The sequence below is a fragment of the Glycine max genome, chromosome 13, assembly GCF_000004515.6.
Source record: "Glycine max cultivar Williams 82 chromosome 13, Glycine_max_v4.0, whole genome shotgun sequence".
In the NCBI taxonomy this organism is placed as follows: domain Eukaryota; kingdom Viridiplantae; phylum Streptophyta; class Magnoliopsida; order Fabales; family Fabaceae; genus Glycine; species Glycine max.
In genome coordinates, this window is record NC_038249.2 from 40,909,252 (window position 1) to 40,931,469 (window position 22,218).

The 22,218-nt window shown below is 28.0% G+C and overlaps 2 protein-coding genes across 2 annotated transcripts; both read right to left on the reverse strand.

Annotated features, from left to right (window-relative positions):
• Positions 1–468: 468 nt before the first annotated feature.
• Positions 469–4,031, reverse strand: TPS21 (terpene synthase 21). Its single transcript, NM_001353335.1, has 7 exons — positions 3,831–4,031; positions 2,665–2,938; positions 2,175–2,574; positions 1,678–1,896; positions 1,373–1,514; positions 1,000–1,245; positions 469–892 (listed from the first exon to the last, which is right to left on the reverse strand). The coding sequence occupies exons 1-7, from the start codon at positions 3,960–3,962 to the stop codon at positions 599–601; spliced, it is 1,707 nt and encodes a 568-aa protein (NP_001340264.1). The 5' UTR covers positions 3,963–4,031; the 3' UTR covers positions 469–598.
• A 2,596-nt stretch (positions 4,032–6,627) lies between these two features.
• LOC100796322 (serine carboxypeptidase-like 51) lies at positions 6,628–10,465 on the reverse strand. Its single transcript, XM_014766032.3, has 13 exons — positions 9,967–10,465; positions 9,695–9,789; positions 9,493–9,600; positions 9,171–9,411; positions 8,795–8,838; positions 8,655–8,722; positions 8,433–8,538; positions 8,117–8,322; positions 7,916–7,985; positions 7,637–7,687; positions 7,263–7,315; positions 7,035–7,167; positions 6,628–6,934 (listed from the first exon to the last, which is right to left on the reverse strand). The coding sequence occupies exons 1-13, from the start codon at positions 10,091–10,093 to the stop codon at positions 6,866–6,868; spliced, it is 1,371 nt and encodes a 456-aa protein (XP_014621518.1). The 5' UTR covers positions 10,094–10,465; the 3' UTR covers positions 6,628–6,865.
• Between the last annotated feature and the right edge of the window lie 11,753 nt (positions 10,466–22,218).

Sequence of the window (22,218 nt, forward strand, 5' to 3'; positions counted from 1 at the left end):
GCGCAGATCTACATCGATTGGAATGAGATCGAACTCGTGGAAGAAGAATAGTAATTGGCTTCTTGCTCTGACTAGTTAGCATACCAAGTCCGTGACGGAACATTTGAATTCATAATAACTATAATTCCAATTTAAATTCTTCTTTAAATATTTCTTTTTAATTTGTAACTATCTTATAAGTACCAAGTATTTAAAGATTTTCCCAATTAATCTCTATAGAGAAACCTGATTACCTACTTTTAATTAATGAAATATTCAAATCCCATTTTATTCAAATTAATATAATATTGATATATTTAAATTATTTTAGATTTTAGATATTAGTTACATTTTAATTATTTTTTAAATAATATGTAATTTTATCGAACAGTGTATATGTGACCCATACAACGCTCAGCTAACTACATATCCACGTGTACTAGTTCGTAATTACTATTTGTTAGACTTAATTTATTTGAATAAAATATATAAAACCTTAAAACAATATGTCACTTCTCATTTATTTGAATGTGAAACGATTGTTTTTATTCTACATATTTATCATGCAATTTCACTCGGACGAAAGGGAAATTATTATTTGTTGTCATAACATATACTTCTATCTAAGGGGTTCAACAACCAGTGATAAGATATGTTTCTTGATATCTCGGTCTTGGATACCAAAGCCATCGCCATTTTGATAAAGGGTATGGGCCACACGAGCTGCATTTATAGCTTGAGTAAGAAATGGCTCCACTGAAGCAACTCTATTGGAGCAATAATGTCCATTTATCTTTTTCCATGCTTTGTGTATCATGTCTTGGATGTGCTTTCTTGCTTTTTCCTCTGAAGCATCCTTTTGATTCATGTAGCATAGGATCGACGAAGCAACATCACCCTTTTCTCTTTCAGCCTGTTTCATATTTGATTCTACATTAACATTCAACATTTAATGCAAAATGAAAGGAAATATTTAACTAACTAAAATATGAGGCAGCAAAATTTATATAATATATATACCGCTGTGGTCCCTAAATCATTGCACAATCTAATTATGAGAGATACATTGTAGACCAAATCTTCATATGTGTGTAGAAAATCGTCTATATCCATTGCTTGATTCATTGTAGCAAAATATGAAAGGAGAAGAATCACTGGTCCCGAAGATGAAATCCAAGCATTGCTTAAATACTCTTCCAACGATGGAATGTATCCCTTGTTGTACCACTTTGCTTCCACGTATAATGCTTTGCAAAAGTCTATCCACTATAAAATCAAGACAGAAAGTTATCAAAATAGTTAACAATCGTTTCATTCCATTTTATGTTTTCATATTGAATTCAGTTTTTTTATAAAAATTAAAAATAACTGGTTATGATAATTTGTGATATACCGCTTTCTTTAGATAAGGTAACACCGAGTGAAAGTTATTTTCTCCACCAATTTCATAAGCAATTTCATTTGTGACATCTTTAAGTGCGTGGACGCAAATTTTCATGTATTGTGGAAGTTCTTCAAGTTCTTTGTCGTCCCATCTGTGCATATGACACAATGAAATTAATTCTTCTAATTAAATAACCAGAACCATAAATAAGCAAGCCTACATTATTTATAAGTATATATTATAATTTTTAGCTTGTTGGAAGTTCTACATATTATTCATAAACAATCTTCTTCCATCTTGGGAAATAAACAAACCTCTCAAATGCCAATGTGAACGGCTTCAACTCTTCAAATGAGGCGTGTATGTCATAAACATCATCGATTATTAGTACAAAAATAATAACTTTAGTGAGCCATTTTCTGACGGCTTTATACTTTGGCTCAAAAGCAACTCCTGCTGCACACATGAAGCTTTCAACCAACCTATTCCTTGCAAAGCTCAACTCTTTTTTTATGCCAAGATTCTCCCACCACCTAAATTACAAATTAAAAAGTATTAATCAGTATATATCAGCCTTAAATTCTTTTGTTACATTTTTTTTGTTGGTTCAAAATATAAGATTGTCTAACTTATATTAAGTAAAAATGGAGTTAAATTAATACCCACAGGCCAACCAGTATCTTGAAGTATATATAGAAAAATTGTACCAATCATCAACAATGGAGTTGTTTATTCTTATTCTTAATTACTTGAGATAAATTAGATAACCCTCAATAAATAAAAATTAGATAACCCCTCAAAATATATATACCTGGATAAATCCTTGACCTCGATTTGAAGTTTGGCCTGAATCATATTGAAATTTAATTTAGTCAATTCAAGTAAAATTGGATCCACATTTTTCTGCTGTTTGTATTGCTCCACGTGCCATTTGACCTCAAACCACTGTACTCTCCAATGGGATGGAAGCTCCAAGGCATGGACCATTTTTTCAACAACCAGATTGGAGTGTCGGTTGATGTTGATGGAACTGGGAGAGAAACCAAACTTGAGAGAATTTATGGCACAATTTTTGGCCTCATCCAAGATCTTTTCTCCTTCTAAGCTCAAATGTGAGGCCTCAAGAAGCTCCACAACATCTTTACCATAGCAAACATATGAGCTTTTCCTTATCACTTTACCTTTTTCATCTAAAAAGTTGCTTAAAGTATCTGAGTTTGAGAAATAATTAATCAAAATTTAGTTAGTTAACTTGCATATATATGTCACATGGGGAGTCTGAGAGAGACAAATTGTGTTACCAGGCAAAACTGGATATCCATGTTGTCTTAAAAGCCTGAAGCATAGTGCAGATACATGTAAACTATGTTCTATGCTAGGATTAATGTTGCTGTTTTTGACATAGACAAGTATAGATTCGAGAAACTCGTTGATATCCTTTTGAAAGTAGTTGGCAAGGCCTAGCTTTTGGATCCAATCAGCCAACTCTAGTTTTTGCAAAACGCTTGCCTCTTGAACAAAAAGACCCTTTACTTCCGTCACCCGCTTGTTCAACTGCATAACAAATTCTTCCTCCTATGCGTAGAAATCATGCAACATTAGACGAAACAAAACCATGTTGACTTTATTCTATTTATTATTATTATCATTGTTTTGCAAGATCTTAGGTTTTGAACGTTCTCCTATATAATATTATATATGTACAATGCATATCTTCAATCATTAAACTCAAGGATTAGGAACTCACTAAAGTTTTGGCCTATCGGTGAAGTCAAAATAGATACATGAAAACCTAGATTTGATTCCCATTGTACACCAAGAAAAAAAAAAACTTGTAGGGTTGTTTACCACTCGAATCACTCCTTATGATGAGTTATTTGGAACGATTTCTAATTAAATTTATGTGAATTTGAATAGATTAAAAAAATATAAATTCAGTTGTAATATTAGTAAGTTAGTATGTTAATGTATTCCAACTAAATGAGTATGTTAACAAATAATAAGAGGAAGAGTTATTCATCTATTTAGATATTAAAAATTAGACCTTGGGAATTAACAAGTATTTATTCATATATAGGTACTTGTTTTTCAATTGAAATATGTTAACAAAATACATCGTTATTTTAATATAATATTCAGTTATATCTGTTAAAATATGTATTCTAACTAAACATAAGGGAATGTAAATTAACAAATTTTATATATAATTTATATAAAATGGCAGACAAACATATTATTTTCTGTCATTTAATTTTATATTTAACTACCATTTTACCAAACCCTTCATAATTCATTCATACTATATAAAAGTTGGTTATAATCTATTAGTTAGTTTTTTATCTGACGAGGGCCAAAATAATGCATGATTTTATTGTCCATGCAATTCGCTGTTATTTTGAAATAAATCAAATAGATAAATAAATAAAAACGAAATAAAAGTATGGAGGAAATAATATAAAAATCTCACATCATATTTACTGTCAAGTGACTGCAGAAAATCGTATTTCCAAATGTTGGGTTTATAATTTGCAGATCTTCTTGTGTCCTCTGTAACTATATTAACTTCTTGAGCCGATTGATTCGCGTATGAGTGATTCATTGTTCCTGCCTAGCTGCGAACCTTTTGATATTTGTTATTTTGTTATTCTTCTAACCAAATTAAAGCTCACAACCTTTATATAGGCCACATACTCGCATACAAATCTAGAAACATGTGGCTGTCCTCCATATTCTTTTTTTTTTCTTCATATTTTCGAGAAAATTAAGATGGAACATTTTGTGGCTCATACATTTATAAATGACATTACAAATAAAATAATTTGTTGTAATTAAATCACATCACAACTCTTTTGTCGTATTTATTATTTGGAATTAATGCACAGTACACTATATTTTGTTTATTTTCGCCTGGTCCAGCCCAAAAATTTTCTGGCCTGTGCGGGTTGGATTAACTGGTTGGCTCGATTTATTTTTTATTATTTATTTTTCTATAATTAGTAAAATTACAAAGGACAAATTTAATATTATATATGTAATACAAATGTTTATTTTAAGGTCAATATTTTATTTCCATTATTATGTATTATATTTTATTATTTTATAGGTTAAATGACAACTTATATTTTTATGGATTAACTGGCCTGTGCGGTTTGGATTAACTGGTTGGCTCAACTTATATTTAAGGACAATTTTATTAACCTATAATACAAATATTAATTTTCTTTTGATAATTTTATTTTATATTTTTAAAATATCTCCCATAGACCAACATTTGTGGCTCCTAGGCCTTCAACTCTTCAAGAGTTGGACTGGACTATTATTATTCAACAACCCATAGTTTGTACTTACGTGACATCTATTAAAAAAATAAGATTTGTATATATACTTACAAACATGTGGAATCCGGCATCCAGCTAAATGCAAACGTACATAATGAAAGGTGGGGTTATATTTTACATCTTTGTACTATCGATTTAAGATGTGAGCCAAAGATTTTTTTTAGGTTTAAATGTAATTTTAATTTTTAAATACAAACATTTACTTTCTCAATTTTTTAAAAAATTTATGATGTTGATTTGTCTAGAAATTAAGGTTGATGTAACCTAGATTAAACAAATAATTTTATTTCATATTATTAATTTTGAAGGATCAATTTTGTATTGGTCACTGATTTGGTTTTGGAAGGATCAAAATCATAAATTTTGTAAAATTAAAGAATTAAATGTCTCAATTTAAAAAAATTAAAATTATAGATTTAAAAAAATATGAGAAGTAGATGTATGATAAATTTGTTAAATTTGATAAAAAAAAATTATGATTAGAGTTATATCAAGCATGATTTTAAAATACAGAGATTAAATTACAAATTTTAAAAATGGAAAGAAAAAAATTACATTTAAGTCTTTTTTACATTTAAGTCTTTTTTATATCATACTATTCATACATTTCATATCTTTAATTATTTTAGAATATTTTATGTGAGAAATTGTGAGTAATAAAAAAGTAAAAAAAAAAGTTAAAAAATAATTTTAATAATTTTATTGAATGCTAATTGTAAGTTATAAAATAATGAAGCATGCAATTAATTAATACTAACTGATGGCTTATACGAAATAAAACTTAATAAAATAATAGTAAATTATTGATTTTAAACTATTTTTTATAAATAGTTAAAGACGTAATAATATTTTTACATTGACAGACTAAAGTGCATATATAAAACTTAAACTCTAACTAAATAATGTCCCATAAAAACTCTAACTAAATAAACGGCGTTTAAGCTTTTCATTTCCTTCCTGAAAACGTGCGTTTTTTAATATCAATTAATATACATTTTTTGGTTTAAATATAAAAAATATATATTTTGTATGAAATATAAGAAAATTTAAATTAATTTTATCTCATTGATGTGTTAATTTCAATAACTTTTTCTAATATCAAATTCCAATAAAAAGTAAATTAAATTTTTTTAATTAAAATTGATGTGATTAAGTAATTTTTTTTATTATTGTGTCATGCTTTTCTTTCTTATATTTTACTCAAGGAGTAAGTATTTTCAGACCAATTACCCTCCCCTTTTCTATCCACCAACCATTAATGTTGCTGAATCAAACAAAAGGGTTAAATCGGCCCTTGACAATATGTAAGTTGTCACGCATTTTCCATAACTTGGATTGCAAATATTGGTGATAGTGTCGCTGTCTTGCCAAATGAATCACATGAATCCAACTTCCATGGAACATAATTTTGTTTAAATTAAATAAAATTATTACATATGCAATAGTTAAATTCTAAACTGATTAAGCTTAAATAAGCCTACACTTATTGATCCACATTGGTTTGGTGGTATATTTCATGTGTTTGAAATTTAACTTTTAATGTGTACAGTTGAAGTAAGAAAAGAAAGATAGTGAATTTGAATCTTTTCTATTAACAAAAACTAATAAGTAATAAATAACATTTGTTAATAAAAAAAACTTTTAATGCGTGCAAAGAATTTAGTTAGGTGCCCATGCTTGCAAAGAGAGAATGTATTGAATTTGACTTCTTAAAAAAAAAAGGTAATATATATAGAGAGAGCTTATGATTGCAAATTTGTGACAGTTAATTAAAAAATAATGATTGAAACTTTAATAAAATTATATAATGTGTAATAATAATAATATTATTATTATTATTATAACTTCACCAATTTGTGTTGCCACTGCATTTTAAGTTTTCAATCCACTCCCCGAAAGTAAAGAAATGGCGAAACTTCATAAGGAAGAAAAAACACATAGTAATCCCATAAGTATAGAATGATCGATATTGTACATGCATGTTAAAATCTGTTAACATATGTTAACATTTCATGGCATCTTCCCTGAAGTTCTCACTATTCTTTGTTTGATTCCGTTATAGTTTGATTGTGAACTCTTTCCTTCTGATTTTTCTGTGGTTCTCTTTATTAATCACTTGTAGTAGTCAATTTTACTTATTCTATATGATTTAATATAACTAGCTTCAAACCGCAGGTGACTGTGTAATTGCACCCACCATGTTTAGTGCTATGCAAGGCTGATCAGTAGGTACCTGCAGCAGTTCCAAGTAGCTGGTTAAATTACTGAATTTGACAAAGGAAATATAAATGATAAAGATAAAAAAAATCTAAGCATACAAATAAATGACTTACAAAATGGCCAGCTCCAAGGATCCAATAGAAGTTTAGGTTTTTATATGACTTGAAAAAGCCTTTGGTCTTTCTGTCACTTCCACAGAAGATGGGGGTTCTGTCTTTCCCCAAAAAGTTTGGAAGCCCTGCCCATCTACAAAATGAACCCAAAAAGCAGCAATACTCACTGACATTTGTGTTTTCACCAATGTTGAAAAGGGTTTACATAAATAGGATAGAGTTGCTCACTTTAGTTTCTTAAGCCAAGCTTCTGTTCCCTTGGTTGCACAAATGAGATCGACCTATAATAATCAGGCAGAATACATAATTATTGCAATATTACCTGATGGTTGAACAAATAAATAAAATAAACAAATAAATAGAAAGAACTAATCTGATTAAACCTTAAAAAAAAAGATAAATCAGGTTTCATAGCAACTCGTCCATCCGTATTCTTTGTTAATTTGCTTAAATCTAGAGTACTTTGGAATCCAGATACCATGTCAAATAATTGTGGTGAACAAATATCTATATTATAATGTCCAAAACTCCAAATCAAGTGACTCCTGCCATCAATTTTATCATAAATAAATAGTAAAACTGTTGTGAAAAGGTACACTCACTTGTCCATTGTACACAGTCACATTGACCCCAAGAGCTAGGAGCTTATCAACCTGAACTAATTAAACCAGAGATGTCAAATATATAAATACAAAAACAAAAAAAAAAAGGAATTCTTGGCTTTGGATGAATGTAATGGAGTTAAATAAACCAGAGAGCAACGTTTACAAGAAAATCATTATCAATACTATTTTAGCTTTGGATGAATGTAATGGAGTTAAATAAAGGCTTAAAACCAAAGCTCCAGTTTATAATCAATAACTATATTAATGTCTTCTTACCTCAGCAATTCTTGGCTTCATAAAATCGCCTTCAAGATTTGTGAAAACATTATCTGATTGCTCAAACCATCTGCAAACACAGTAGCAACGAGATCAAGCATTAGTTTGTACGTATTGGAATTCTAAGTACATTTCTTTCTTTTTCAAAGAATTATAGACTTAATTACCTAAGTTCAATGAAATTCACCAATGTAGACTTACCTAATTTTTTCAGGAATGATCTTCAACTTCTTCGTTATGACACCATTTAATAAGCTGTAAAGATCACCACTAACACCAGGAGAATATCTAGTTGAAGTAAGATGCTTGGAGTATCGCCTCATTGATATTTCTTTGAATAATTTCAGCTTCATTCTGGATACGGTTGCTGAATCACTTCCAGAATCCAGCAGAAAATTATAGAAATCCTTAAATATCCAAACATAAGATTCCATGAGCCGTGGGACAAAACTTTAGCACATTAGAGATTATAAAAAGATATCACATAAAAGATATTGAATCAAATCAAGTATAGTACCACAGAGTTGCTGTTAATGCTAATTACATATTCAAGTTCACTCCATGAATTGGTTGCATTAACAAATTGACCAGCCTTAAGTTGTTGCTTGATCCTCTCAGCGATACTGTGTTTTGTCAGATAAATGAGAAAATGGACAATGACTGAAGGACATACTATACAATAATACTTTTTGCCGTTCTTTTCATCAATGTGTCTATCTAAGGTGTTAAATACATATACCTGTTTGATATTTGCAGCCCCTTGTCGTCAAGTCTTGAGAGGTCTTTAAGTAAGGGCCCCCATGAAAACTGCAATGTTAAATTGAATATTCAAAATGTGAAAAGTTATAAACTAATGGCTGCAACAGTTCTTGTACTTGCCACAAAATCTTCAGGGGAGATCCAGCTGTCTCCTAACACCACACCTAAATAAGCAAAAAAAAAAAAAGTCACTAAATTAAACATCACAAAAGTCTTCACATATCTAATATATGGATCCATCACATATTTAATATATGGATCCATCATAAGGAAGAAATTAACAAATAAGTGCATGTTTGAACAACTGTTGCACTCCTTACGAAAATATATTCAGAACAAAAGATTAAAAGACTACCTTTGTCCAAAAGAACGTTCAGAACGATTATAAAAACATGCACTAAATCATGTTCATGTTCAAGAATTGTTTACAATCATCCTAATCTAGAATATGACAGATGATAGAACACTTCAAGAAAGAAATATATAGTATATATACCTCCGAGTTTAAGCTTTAATTTTCTTTTTTGAATAGCTTTGGTAACAGATAATCCAAGAGTGACAGCAAATTTTCCACCGTAAGACTCTGCCACAATGAAGAGAGGACTCTTTTGGAGGCTATGATCACTGTTGAACAACTTAGTTATCAATGTAGTCAAGTCAGTGGCTGCTTCCTTATCTGTTTTAACTAAGAGCCTAGAATCCTCCACAAAACTGTAGCCAGTTCCAACTGGATTGTCCTATATCATAACACCAAAGGCATTAACTGAGTGATGAAAACCACTGTGAAAATAATTAAAATGAACTATTTTTTGAGTTACCACAAATAGCAGATCTGCTTTCCTCAACCATGTGAAATTCCTTGGCTTCAAATTAGCATCCAAAGGACCAATCTCTTTAAAGTTTCCAAACCCAACTCCTGAAGATCCCTGTCCAATGCAATAAAATTTCACATCAAAACATAGAATCTATCTCTATTTTTAGTTAATTAACATTATATAGCATTATTTGAACAAGACTCACAGGTCCTCCCTGCAACCAGAGAATAATTGGCCATGGCTTGGATGGACTGTCCACTCTGTAGGGGCTTCTGTATAGCCACCAAAACATGTGAGCTTCTGTGATAACAAGCACAATCCAAAGTATAAGGTAATGTTAATATTGTTTCCCTCTGGATTCCTTTTCCCCAATCCCCACACTTAAAAGATGGTAATGAAGTGAACTGAAACATTTATAATGCAACAAAATTGTTCAATAGTATAACACAATGCATAACTGTAATGCATTTGGCTTACTGGGTCTGACTTGTACATAGCCCCATTCTTCTGATCCATCTTTAGTCCTCAAAGCAGATACCATTTCTCCATGAAACAATATACCAAGGAACACAAGAGTGGCCAAAAATTCACAAAGCTTTTCCATTTGTATAAAGGGAGCAATAAGAGTAACAAGGAAATGGTAGTTTATAATGGATAGTTTTGGAATGGTTTTGAGGCAAGTAAAGTGGAGATGAAGCGCGTTTTTGTCAGTGTTCCCGACAGAAACATCACGTCACGAGAATAGAATGCTAAGAGCATGAATATATGCATAACGTATGCTTCATTTTTTTCATTTACCAAAGTAACAAGTATCCTTGGGCATGATACACACGTTCTTCTGCCAAAGCCTACAAGAAAATCGTGAGAGTGTAACCAATGCTTAGCTGGGAAAACAGACAGCACGAGAGTGTTGTGTGGACTAAATTTGGAAGGATATGTATTCATGATGACGAAAACTGTGAAGGAAATAAAGGCTTTGGCTATTGATTAACAAGTGGATGGGTCAATCATGCATGATTTCTTCTGCACGTTAATTTTCATAAACCCGTGAAGCTAAAAAGTACGCTTTTTTTTTTTTTAAAGAAAAAAAGTATGCTTTCTTAATAATTAACGTTACTACTTCAAGAAAATGATTTATGGGTAATGTTTTCTTAATTTTGAGACGTGTGTATATAAAAAATAAAAAATAAAACGTAAAAAGAAAGAAAATAATTATATACACCCTAATGTTAAATATTTTATAACGAGTTATTCTAATTTAATTAATGATTTTAAATTTGAGTATCAAGTATGTAAATCCATTAAGATATATTTGATTTTAAAAAAATAAATATTTTATGTTAAAATAGTATAACTTATGATTATTAAACCATGGTTCTTTTTTGTCTAGATATATTTTTTATTGGAGATAATATTATTGGAATTTAGTAGAATTATTGTAAATGTAAATTTTTTCTTTAAATATTTAAGATAATTATATATTTAAAACTACAATTTGAGACTTTGATTAATCTCACGCCAGTTGACACATTTGCTCAGTGATGATTGATAAAACCATCGTTCTTTATTGGACAAGAAAGTGCACAAGCCACATGAGGAAGTTACACAGAAAGGAGACGACGACGATGGAATTTGAATGATTGGGCAGTGTGGGGTGTAGGGAGATTTTGTGCAGATAGAGAATTCCGGTGAAGAAGTAAGGGCCACATATCATATCATGCATGGTCGTTCGGAAAGTCTAATTGCAGTATTGCACACTACACAAAATTATTGACTTACTAGGTTGGGATATAATCCGTGATCATTTTTTTTTGTGCTATTAAAATGTTGACTTTGCATCACCAAAAAAAAATTAACTTTGTCTCTTGCGAGTTCATGTTCATGCCATCACGGTTGGAAGTGATGTTGTCGATTACTACATTCTTCTCATAATCTTTTCTCGCTATAATCACGGTAATACATGTTGCATCTCCTCAGATTTCTTTGGAGTGCACTTTATTTTTTTTTTTCTTATATAATAAGAATGTGACTACACACCGAAGAAATAAGAAGGACTGTAACATGTAGACATGTAGTCTCGATTATAATCAGAAAGTATTGTGTTTCCATTGCATACAATCTTTTCACAAGGATCATTGATCAATTCAAGTAATAGTTTAATTTGATTCCCTTATAATTGCAAAAAAGGGGAGAAACGGCCTAATAACATTTTTTTATTATATTTGAGAATTTTATAAATAAAAAAATTGTACTTTTTAAACTTCTTTTATCATCTATTTTAGCAAAGTGGAAAAATTAAATCTTCATAAATGTAATTGGAAAAATAAAAAGGAATGCATATAAGGAGATCATCATGATGTTGTGAGGGCAGAAAATATTCAGAATGACTTTGTAAAGTTGGGATTCAACCATATATGATTAACAACTTTTTACAAGCCTAAACTAAAAGAGTCGGTAAAGGTGCAAACACAATTTCGAATGTGAGGCATGCGGAAAGAATCTCTCGAATTATTATATTTTTTGCTCTTTGGGGTGTAAGGTTGATGGTTTCTCTTTCATTTATTCCACTATTTTCATATATAATTTTTCTTTTATATTTCTCCCTTCTTATTCATGATTCGATTTTTTTTTATTTAAAGAATTTAAGTGTTATATACTGACAATATGACAAAATTCGAGAGTATATAAATTAACTTTAGCAATATCAAATTTGAGCTTTAGATATATCATAATGTTGAATATTTTTAGAAATCTTTTTACCACTTATTGTAGAAAATACATGTGATTTCGTAAAAATAAATCATAATATAATGTGTCGCTGTGGTTTGATATATAAATGGTTTCTGCTGGTAATTAAATATGGAACAATGGATATGTTGGATACTGTGGTATCACCACAAGTCTGAGCGCTGAACTGCATGCAATCGTTCATGGGTTTAGGTTGAGATTCGTCGTGTGTGACGAGTTCGATGGAAGCCACAAAGTGTGTTCGGAGAGAAGAGTGACGGATTCAGAAGTTGTTTGTCTTGCAATTCCAACGGTTTGGTTAGGTGTCATGGGTGCTTCGTGGTGCTGCCGCCACACAGCAAATAATTCATTCCTTGTAGTATATGAATATCCTTTCTCTCACGTTGAAACCTAATTAGATATATTCCTTTAATCTTTCATTGTTGATGATTCTCTGTGAATTACTCAAGTTAAATTCCTTAAAAAAATTCAATTAAACCTTATGCATGTTGGGTTCCATTATTGCATGTCTAGTACGATATTGTTATACAATTTTAATGTTTAAATTATTTTTATGTTGCACCGGAGAGTTGTAGTCTGCGGGCACTGGAGATGGTGGAGCCGGAGGGTTCACTTTGCCGAACATCATCTTTGGGTGAGAGAGTAGCTAAGGAGAAGAGAGATCATAAAAAGGTGTAAAGGATGTACTATAATACTATCCATCTAAATTATTATTTTTAATGCATATCATTTATAAGAAAATCCATTTTCCCATGGTAGTTTGTGCTATATATATATTAAATGAAAGGTTAAGCTTAAACTTTAAATTTGAGAAATAAGTCAAATCAAGTCATATAAAATCAAATTTAGGGAACTCGTTCACCTTACAAGTAAGAAATATATATTATTTCTTTTATTTTACTGAAAATGCATATTAGCAATGAAGTTAACGTGTGTTGGTACCTACTCGTATTTGGATATTAATTTTTTTAAACTATTTTTTTGCCGAAAAATTGAGAATGGTTTTTTGAATAATTGGCACGACTTCATTTAATTTAATGAAGAAAAAAATATTAGACTATATGCTTCAATTGTTTTTAAAATAAAATGATTAATTAACTTCTTGTATAAATGAAATGAGAAAACGTATATTTGTTTGATACACACATACATGTATAATTTAACTAAATAAAATTCACAAAAAGACATATCTGAAAGTATAAAACAATGTAAAATAACATATGCTTTGATTAAAAAACATATTTTTTACTTCTTTTTTAAAAAATAATTAAATTTTAGAATAATATTTTTTGAATAAGAAAGTATACATATAGAATAATAAAATTAATATGTATATATATATATATATATATATATATATATATATGTGTGTGTGTGTGTGTGTGTAATGAAACAGATATTATATGAATTAAAATATTAAAACTTTAGGAATATCATTTATTTTCCAAGGACATACCTTTTATAAACAATATGATTAAGAAATATTTTATTGCCTTATAAAATAATGTATAAATTCATTCATTAATTTTTTTACTGAACCTTTTATTCATTAAATATAATGGGAATTTTTATATTTCGTTTGAAATGTGCTTTACTAAATCAATTAATCATTTACTGTGGAAGGTGTGCGTCTATGTTCAAATAATTAGATGAAAATTGAGATAAAAACAAGGTCCAATTGATAGATAATTAGATTTTTAAAGCATATTGACAAGAGTTGAATTTCCTAATTATTATGTATATGAAGAAATTTTTATTAGAAAAGACAAAATATACTTTAGTAATTTCTATATTCTAAAAGATTAGTATCATACTTTTCAGTTATAAATTACCTTATTTTTAACATAGAGAAAAATTAAAAGATTTGACCGTAACAATAAAATCATTATAAAAATTAAATGTAAATCATTAAAATAAAGAGATTAAAATTAAATGAGATAAAAGACTTGACCATAACAATGAAATAATTATAGAAATTAAATATAAATAATTAAAATTAAGATATTAAAATTATTGATATGCGTGAAATTGAACTTTTTTTTAAAGTCACGAATATTGTGAATGAAAAGAATATAATTAAAAAGAAAATTTTCTCTAATTAAGGTCGTGTTCCGTTTCGACAATTGAAATAAAATGCCGCAGATAGAAATGATGGAGGCACGTTTGTTACAACATAAACATGAGAGAGTTAGCTCTCAATAAGGTGGTCCCCACATGCTGTTGTATCAGTCTGTCCATTGAAATTCATGAATATTATGATGCAAAGTACTCTTACCCATACAAAAGTTGAGAGAGCATAAACCTTTTCCAAATTAGAAAGGTGTAAGAGTCATTTCAAAACTTAATCATTTTATTTTCAGTAGCTATATTTCTTACTCATTTCTCATAAATCAAACAATTCAACATTTAATTTTATTTTTATTCTATTTATCCTTTTTCAAATTATTTATATCCTATTTTTATCTATTTTATTTGTCTTCTTTAAACTAAACGTACCTTAAAGTTAGTTAATCAAATTTTTCAAAAAGATTAATCATCGATAGATAAATTCTCTGGATAGTTTTAACCAATAATTAAAAAAAATTCCCTCTTTGTACATTTATAGTTCAAGACAAAAATAAAATTTAAATAAAGTAGCAATGACATTTATGCTAAGTTAATAACATTGGGTTATCTGAATAAAGTATATGAAGGAGGAAAAAAAGAGGAAAATAATTAATGCTTTTTTTTACAGGGGAAATTAATTCATTATGACATTTTTTATCATTAATTAATTATGGTAAGTAAATTAAATATCATAATTAATTAATTCTCACGTACAATTAATATTTTACCCTTCTCACAAATTAATGTTATTTTTTGAATTTTTTTGCCGCTCCCCGAGTAAATTTGCTGACATTTGAGAAGACCTAAAATGAGGTCTAATCTAGTGTCTTCCAATCAAATTGTACAAAATTTTCTTAACCTATTATCTCACCCTTGTCTTATATTTCCTATATATAAATCCTTTACCCACCACAACTTTATTCTCTATGTTCTTCAGCTGACATATTTCTCCTGTCCTATCACTCTGTAAGCATAATCAACCTTAGCAATGGTAATGTATACCCCATATCAATTACAATGCAATGTTCAATTGTTAGTCTTTGATTTGCTGTGCCCCTTCTGCAATTCTGTCCAAAAAGACTCTAAGTCTAATCATCTGTTTGTTTCTTGTTCTTTCTCTTATATTGTTTGCGTTAATGTTTTTCTATGGCTTGACTTGTCCTTTGTGTTGCCTTCATCTTAAAAGGAGAAAAATTAGGAAATTCTCCTGTTTAATTTGTCATTTAGTGGTTTGATCCATTTGGCTCTTGAGAAATGATATAGTTTACAATGGAGGCAAGTGTGATTTGATCTCTACTTTAGGCATTATCAAATTAAATTCGTTCTTGGCATTGGTTAGTGGGGGAGAAAAGAGGGGATTGTCTTGTTCTTTTTGTTTGACATGGTACTGTATGGATCCCATATCTTTGTCTTTCTTAGGTTTAAAAGCCTTATTGGCCTTCCATGGTAAGTGGGTTGGAATACCCCTTGTACTCCCTTCATTCTGTTATCTTTGCTTATATACATATATATAAAATATTCTCTAATTTTTGTGCTTTAAATTGTTGGGTTTGTCTCTTAATTAGGAATTGAATTCATGCCGGCCAGTGCTAGCATGGCTGAAAACATTCCTATCAATTACTACATTCTTTTCTGAATGCCCTTTACACACTGACTGAAAGTTTCAGAAGGGAATGCCCTTTACAACAAAGCATTATGCCTGCCTCAAGTGCATACATGCAATCTTCTCATAATAATAATCACCAATCAATTCAGGTTGGTTTTTAATTTTTCATTCCATAAAATTAAAAAATAAAACTAACAAACAAACAAACTGTCCTTCCAGCGTTTTTTATTAGATTTGAGCAATTTATTTATTTAAGTGATGGAAAAATAAGATTTTTTTATAAGCACAAAAACTAGTACATTGCAAATAAGGAAATCGTCCTATCATAACGTTGTGAGGACAATAGATATCCAAGATAACTTGGATATGGGTGAGATTCTAAACAATAGGGATTTTGACAAGCCAAAGAAGACACAAAGTGCCAGTAAAAGTAGCAAACACACTTCTCCTCCATGTGAAACATGCAGTAGAACTATCTCACAGTCTTTTCGTTTTTGCTCATTGGGGGTGTAACGTCGGTCTCATTTCCATCTCTGTTTATATATATATCTCTTCTTATTCATTGTTATTACTTGAGTGGGTAGGAAAATTTTCTTAATCCTTAACTAGTTTTTTCTTCTTTTGTTCATTGCCAACAGTGACATATCTGGCTGTTGACAATCTGATCACATCAAATGAATGCTATTATATGCTTAAAAAAATTTACTCATCCCTAATTTATTCTTTAAATTTAATTGAAATCGTGGCACCCTTATATTCATACACATGAGAAAAAAATAAAAGGGCATGTTTCTTTAAGTTTTTTTTTTACTTTTTTATGTGTTTATCTATTTATTATTTTTATGTTTGACAGAGCAATCACTAGTAGCAACAGAAAAAAGAATCAAATTAAAATATATTAAAATGACAATTAAAAAAGACAACAAAATGTTGTTAAAGTTATTTAAAGAATATTTCGTATTGTTAATTAGTTGTGCTTAAGCAGTTTGTGCCTAAGAACATTTCAATTACCAGTGTTGTTAGTTTCATTGTGTTTTTTTTTGCCTTTGAAAATAATAATGATCTACTGTGTGCATGCCATAACAGTTTTCAGGGATAATGGAGAGTGAGAGTACTGGGAGCGTAAGCACTGACCTGGTGAGCACGAATAAAGCAGAAGATGCGAGGAAAATGGAGGAAACTACTAAAAGATTGCCATCACAAAAAGTGGCTAGCTCAAATTCAAGGAAAAGAAAGGAAAATCCAGTGGCAAGCTCAAATTCAAACAAAAGAAAGGGAATACCTCGTAGGGCACCTTTTTATTAGGGCTCGTAATTAATTAATCGAAGTAACGAGAGAGAATTTGATAATAATTGTAGAATCTCATGATGGATTTTTAGATTTTTAGCTGGATTTGCTCTCTCATGGTATTTATCCACCTCAAATCCACATGTGGATTAAAGGTGCCGAGAATGTTGTTTACTTTTTCGCATAGGTTGGGGCTTGGCATGGGTACAATTATTATTTGTTCTTACATTAGATTCATTAAATCAAAGTTTGAAAATTGCTGGACTTCAACATTCTCTTTCTCTCTATACATACATGAGAGAAGGATTAATCTACCTTGAATGGAATATTTAGGATAAAAATATCAATATTGCGAAAATTATGTGTTTCGGACATGCTTTAATGGCTCAGACCTAATTTGTAGTTTTGAATCTAATCAACCGTCCCACTTCTAGAGCCATGCAAGCAACCTCAGAAACGAACTGAGTTAGGGCAATCAGGACTTAAGCATCAACTTCAAGTCACACTAATCACACCAATTGAATAAACCAAAAAACCTTGATTATTGTGTGGTGAAACAAATATGGCTAAACCAAGTGATATAGAGAGAATCTAGCTATTTCAGATATGAAGAATATGTTCACGAAAAATGGTTCTTGTTTAGTGTTTCTTTTTCATATTAATTATAAGTATTTTATCTTCTAGGATGGATATACACTCTTGAGTCATGTTATTAATTAACTCAACGTAACATTACGTTAATCCATATTATTGGTTAATTTATAAGTGATCATTTTTCACATTTATCTGCAGAATAATACAGAATAAAATCCCAACCATGCAGATGCAATTTAGAAACAAAGTCTTACAAGGGGAACACATAATACTATGTTTTTTGTGCGAGAAGGTGAAAGAAGTTAGTAATCATCTATTTGTCAAATGTGACATTTCCATGTTTCAGATCTAGGGGATGTCTCAGCTGTTTTGTGAAGCCGTTTTTAGGTACTTTTGAGGGGTTAGCAGTTAGTTAAGACATGAATATTGTGTTATAGAGGTGATGTGACAGTAACATGATTGTGATGCTCAAAATGAGATTTGAAAATTAAAAAAAAGTTTTCAACGCGGGATTTAAATCCATTGTCCCATGCTTTAATATCAAACATGAGATCACTAGGACACTAGTTACCTCAGTATATATATATATATATATAACTTAAATGTGAGAAAACTAAAATTACATATACATTTAGAAGTAAATAAACAATATAATATTATAAAACTAAATAAACAATAATTTATACCTTTTAATAATATCATCTTAATTACAACAAAATTACTTCATTTTAAATGTTTTTCTTTTATGAAATTACATTTATTTTCCATTTGATATTTTTGTTGCTGAAACCATATATTATTATTGATGTAAATTCTAAATTAAAATACTTTTGCTAAAGTATTTTGAGACCCGTCCTATTTATCATGAGTTTGAAATCTACTCAAATTTTGTTTTATTTTTGACTTAAATAAGTTTTTAATCCTTACTTTTGAAATAAACTTATTTTTAATCCTTTAAATTTAAAATTGATTTAGATCCTATAAATTAAAAAAAAAAGTTAGTCCCTCTATTCAAACACCATTCGAGATTTTGCTTATGTTACTAACAGGTTACAAGTCGCTCACATGACAATTACTCACTTTCATTTTTATTCTTATTATCAAACATCCTTCAGTATTTGTGTTTTTTTTTTCAAAGTGTTCATTCTGACGGTGTTTAGACAGAGGTACTAAAACATATTTTATTAAATTACATGACTAAAAAGATCATCTTTAAATTTGGAGGATAAAAGCCAAAGTTATATTAAATTTAAAGAACTAAAAATATATCCAAATCTTTAATTATTTATTTTTATCATATGATCGCCTTATTAGGCTTTCTTTACAACAACAATAACCATTATTTTATAGATAATCATTTAGTTTCCATATTGCAGTTACGATGTGTTAATATCATTTATATGTTCATTAATTTAGAGATTAAAACAATGCATCCTTAATATGCTTTTTGTACATTCATGTCTCATTATAATATGTGATATATATATATATATATATATATTCAAGATAAAATGAATTATTTATTAAGAATTTTAACCAAAATCCAAAGAAATTCTTTATTCATATGTTGATACGTATTTGACTAAATTAACTATTGATTGAATTAATCATGGCAATAGAAAATTCAAACAATGCATATATATTTTAGTAAGCTATTAAATTGGAGGATATAAATTAATGAAATCATATAGGAAAGCTTTTGACTAAATATAAAATTTACCATTTTAGATTCAAGAGCAAATTAAAGGTCTAAACATTCAGGCCTATAAAAGCTAAGTTACTCACAAGATTCCAATGTGAAGCTCCTTAATTTCTCAAATAATAGTTTTGGATAGGAGTGCCTTTCTTGCCAATGTATTGTTCTCACATGAGCTTGTCCTTTACAACTGAATTTGCATGTTTTTATTTTTTAATCAGCACTGTACGTATTTGCATGGTACTATCATTCTTTCAATGTTCAAGTTTGAGAATAAAAAAGGATGCGAAAGTATCATAAAGTCTTCCAACAAGAAAGGGGAAAAAAGGTACACATTAACCTTTTGAAAGATTTTAATTATTTTTTTAAGAAAAGACGTTTTATTGAAGATGAATACAAATTAAAGATATTTACATTCAACATTTAATTATTTATATAATTAAATGTTGAGTATGAGTACTCTTAAATTTGTTTAATTTCATAAAGTTTCAGAAATAATTAGTATAATTTATTTTAAATATTTTTTAATAGATATTATTTAGCATGAGTCACGGTCGTCGCTAACTTTTCTTTTTGTTTTCGAACTTAAATTTGATAATTAAGAACTTAGCAAGCGGAGGCCGCCGCGAACTATAAAAAAATGATTTATAATTAAAAAATATATCTATTGTGGATCATGGTCACCAAAATTATATATTTAAAATTTTAAATGATACATGAAAGATTTGAAAATTAAATTTATTATAAAATTCCATTATTTTATTTATTTTATATAAATAATATGACTTAATTTATCTGATATATAAATTATCCTAAATAGTGTATAATATGTAGGATTTTAAATCCATTTCATTATTTGTAATGAAAAAATTCAAGTTACTATACTATATGAATAAAAGAAAAGTATAATAAATAAAAATGATTAGATCAAATCAATTGTGCTAAGATATAAAAAAACTTAAAAAATAAAATTTTATTAATATAAATCATAATTTAATTACTTTAAAATATGTTTTCTGAATAATACTTAAAAATAAGAATTATTTATAATAATTTGTTTATAATAATAATAATAATAAAATATTTAAATTAGGAGATTAATCATTATTTTATATTTATCTAAATTTTTTACCAAATATATTTATCTTATATCAAAATACATTTGAATTTTCTATGTTAAAGTATGTGGATTCTTATGAAAGGTCATACTTTCAAATGAATTTATGTATCTTAAAATTATATTATTAATATATATATATATATATATATATATATATATATATATATATATGACATTTATTAAATTCAATAAATATATTGAATTTAATTATATATTACATATTAATAAAAAAGATGTTCATAATAAATACATATTTATTAAAATACTACATTGATACTTGTACTAAATTTATTTTACCTTTTTGATTTATTTATTTTCAAAAAAAATTATGAACAATAATAATTAAAGATGAGATTCATGAGATAAAATATTATACATGTTACTTATGTATGCTAAATTAATATATATTTAAATTTTCCTATTTTAATTTTTTTATAAAAATATTTTTTGAACCAAAATAAAAATTTTCATTTTAATGTATATATATTTATAATAATTAATTTTTATTTAATACTTTGTCTTAAAATAAGTGTAATGTTAGTTTTCTAATCTAATATTAATTATTATTTTTTTACTAATACCCCTTATAAGTGAGAGCGAGATGAAAAATCATAAATTTTATAAATGCATATTATATTTATTAGATTTCATAAGTACAATAATTAATACTCTGCATGAAAAAAAATATTTTATATAAGTAAAATCTTCAATATTAGTAATGTAACCAAATTAATAATATATAGAGAGAAAGATACTCTAGCGCAATTTTTGTCTACCTTAATCCTGAAAAATATATTGTCCACTAATCCAGTCTATCTAAATTTTGTTTTAAATTTCTCCATTTTTTTTACAAGCATATTTCTCCTTAATAAACTGTAAATTAAAATAAATAACCTTCGCTCAAGTAATTGCCAAGTCTTATTTATCACGAAATCGACATTAAAATTCGAAATCTACTTCTTTTTAAGTCTCGTTATTAATCCTTTATTTAATCGGGTTTGTCTATTATTGGTTGTAAGTAAAAATGGGGTTAAATAACTCATATTTAATAGACAATTATCTTATTTTGAATTTAATTGTATCATATTTAATGTTTCATTTTTAATTTATCTTTCATATCATTTATGTGTAAAATTAAAATTCTATAATTTTTAATTAAAAAATAATAATTAAAATTATACTAAAATACATAAATATATTCATAATAAAATTATAAAATATTAAAATCATAATAATTATTTTTAATCATTATATTTTTTATTCACCTTAGGAAAAATATATATGACTGTAATTTTAATTTTTATCTTAAATTTTAATTAAAAATTACATACTCTTTACCTATAAATTAATTAAAATTTATAATAAAATGTTGGAAAAATATTTAAAGTATTATTCTTTTTTTTAAGATTAAAGTAGTATACTTAGAATTTGTAAAATAAATGAAAACTAATTACTAAAAGTTTGTTTTTTATAATAACTATTTACCTAAAGTGAATTAAAAAAATAATTATTAAGAAATATAAAATTTTAATTTTACACATAAATAATATGAAAAAAAAATTAAAATGATGC

What these genes read in the sequence shown, in the direction of transcription:
- TPS21 (NM_001353335.1), bottom strand. Translation starts at nt 3,962, where the DNA reads ATGAATCACTCATACGCGAATCAATCGGCTCAAGAAGTTAATATAGTT. An exon ending in GAGGTCAAGGATTTATCCAG is followed by an intron (nt 1,897 to 2,174) that starts GTATATATATTT and finishes TTTGTAATTTAG; the next exon opens with GTGGTGGGAGAATCTTGGCA. An exon ending in ATGATTTAGGGACCACAGCG is followed by an intron (nt 893 to 999) that starts GTATATATATTA and finishes AATATGAAACAG; the next exon opens with GCTGAAAGAGAAAAGGGTGA.
- LOC100796322 (XM_014766032.3), bottom strand. Translation starts at nt 10,093, where the DNA reads ATGGAAAAGCTTTGTGAATTTTTGGCCACTCTTGTGTTCCTTGGTATA. An exon ending in GCATTAACAGCAACTCTGTG is followed by an intron (nt 8,323 to 8,432) that starts GTACTATACTTG and finishes TGGATATTTAAG; the next exon opens with GATTTCTATAATTTTCTGCT. An exon ending in TCCTTGGAGCTGGCCATTTT is followed by an intron (nt 6,935 to 7,034) that starts GTAAGTCATTTA and finishes GAACTGCTGCAG; the next exon opens with GTACCTACTGATCAGCCTTG.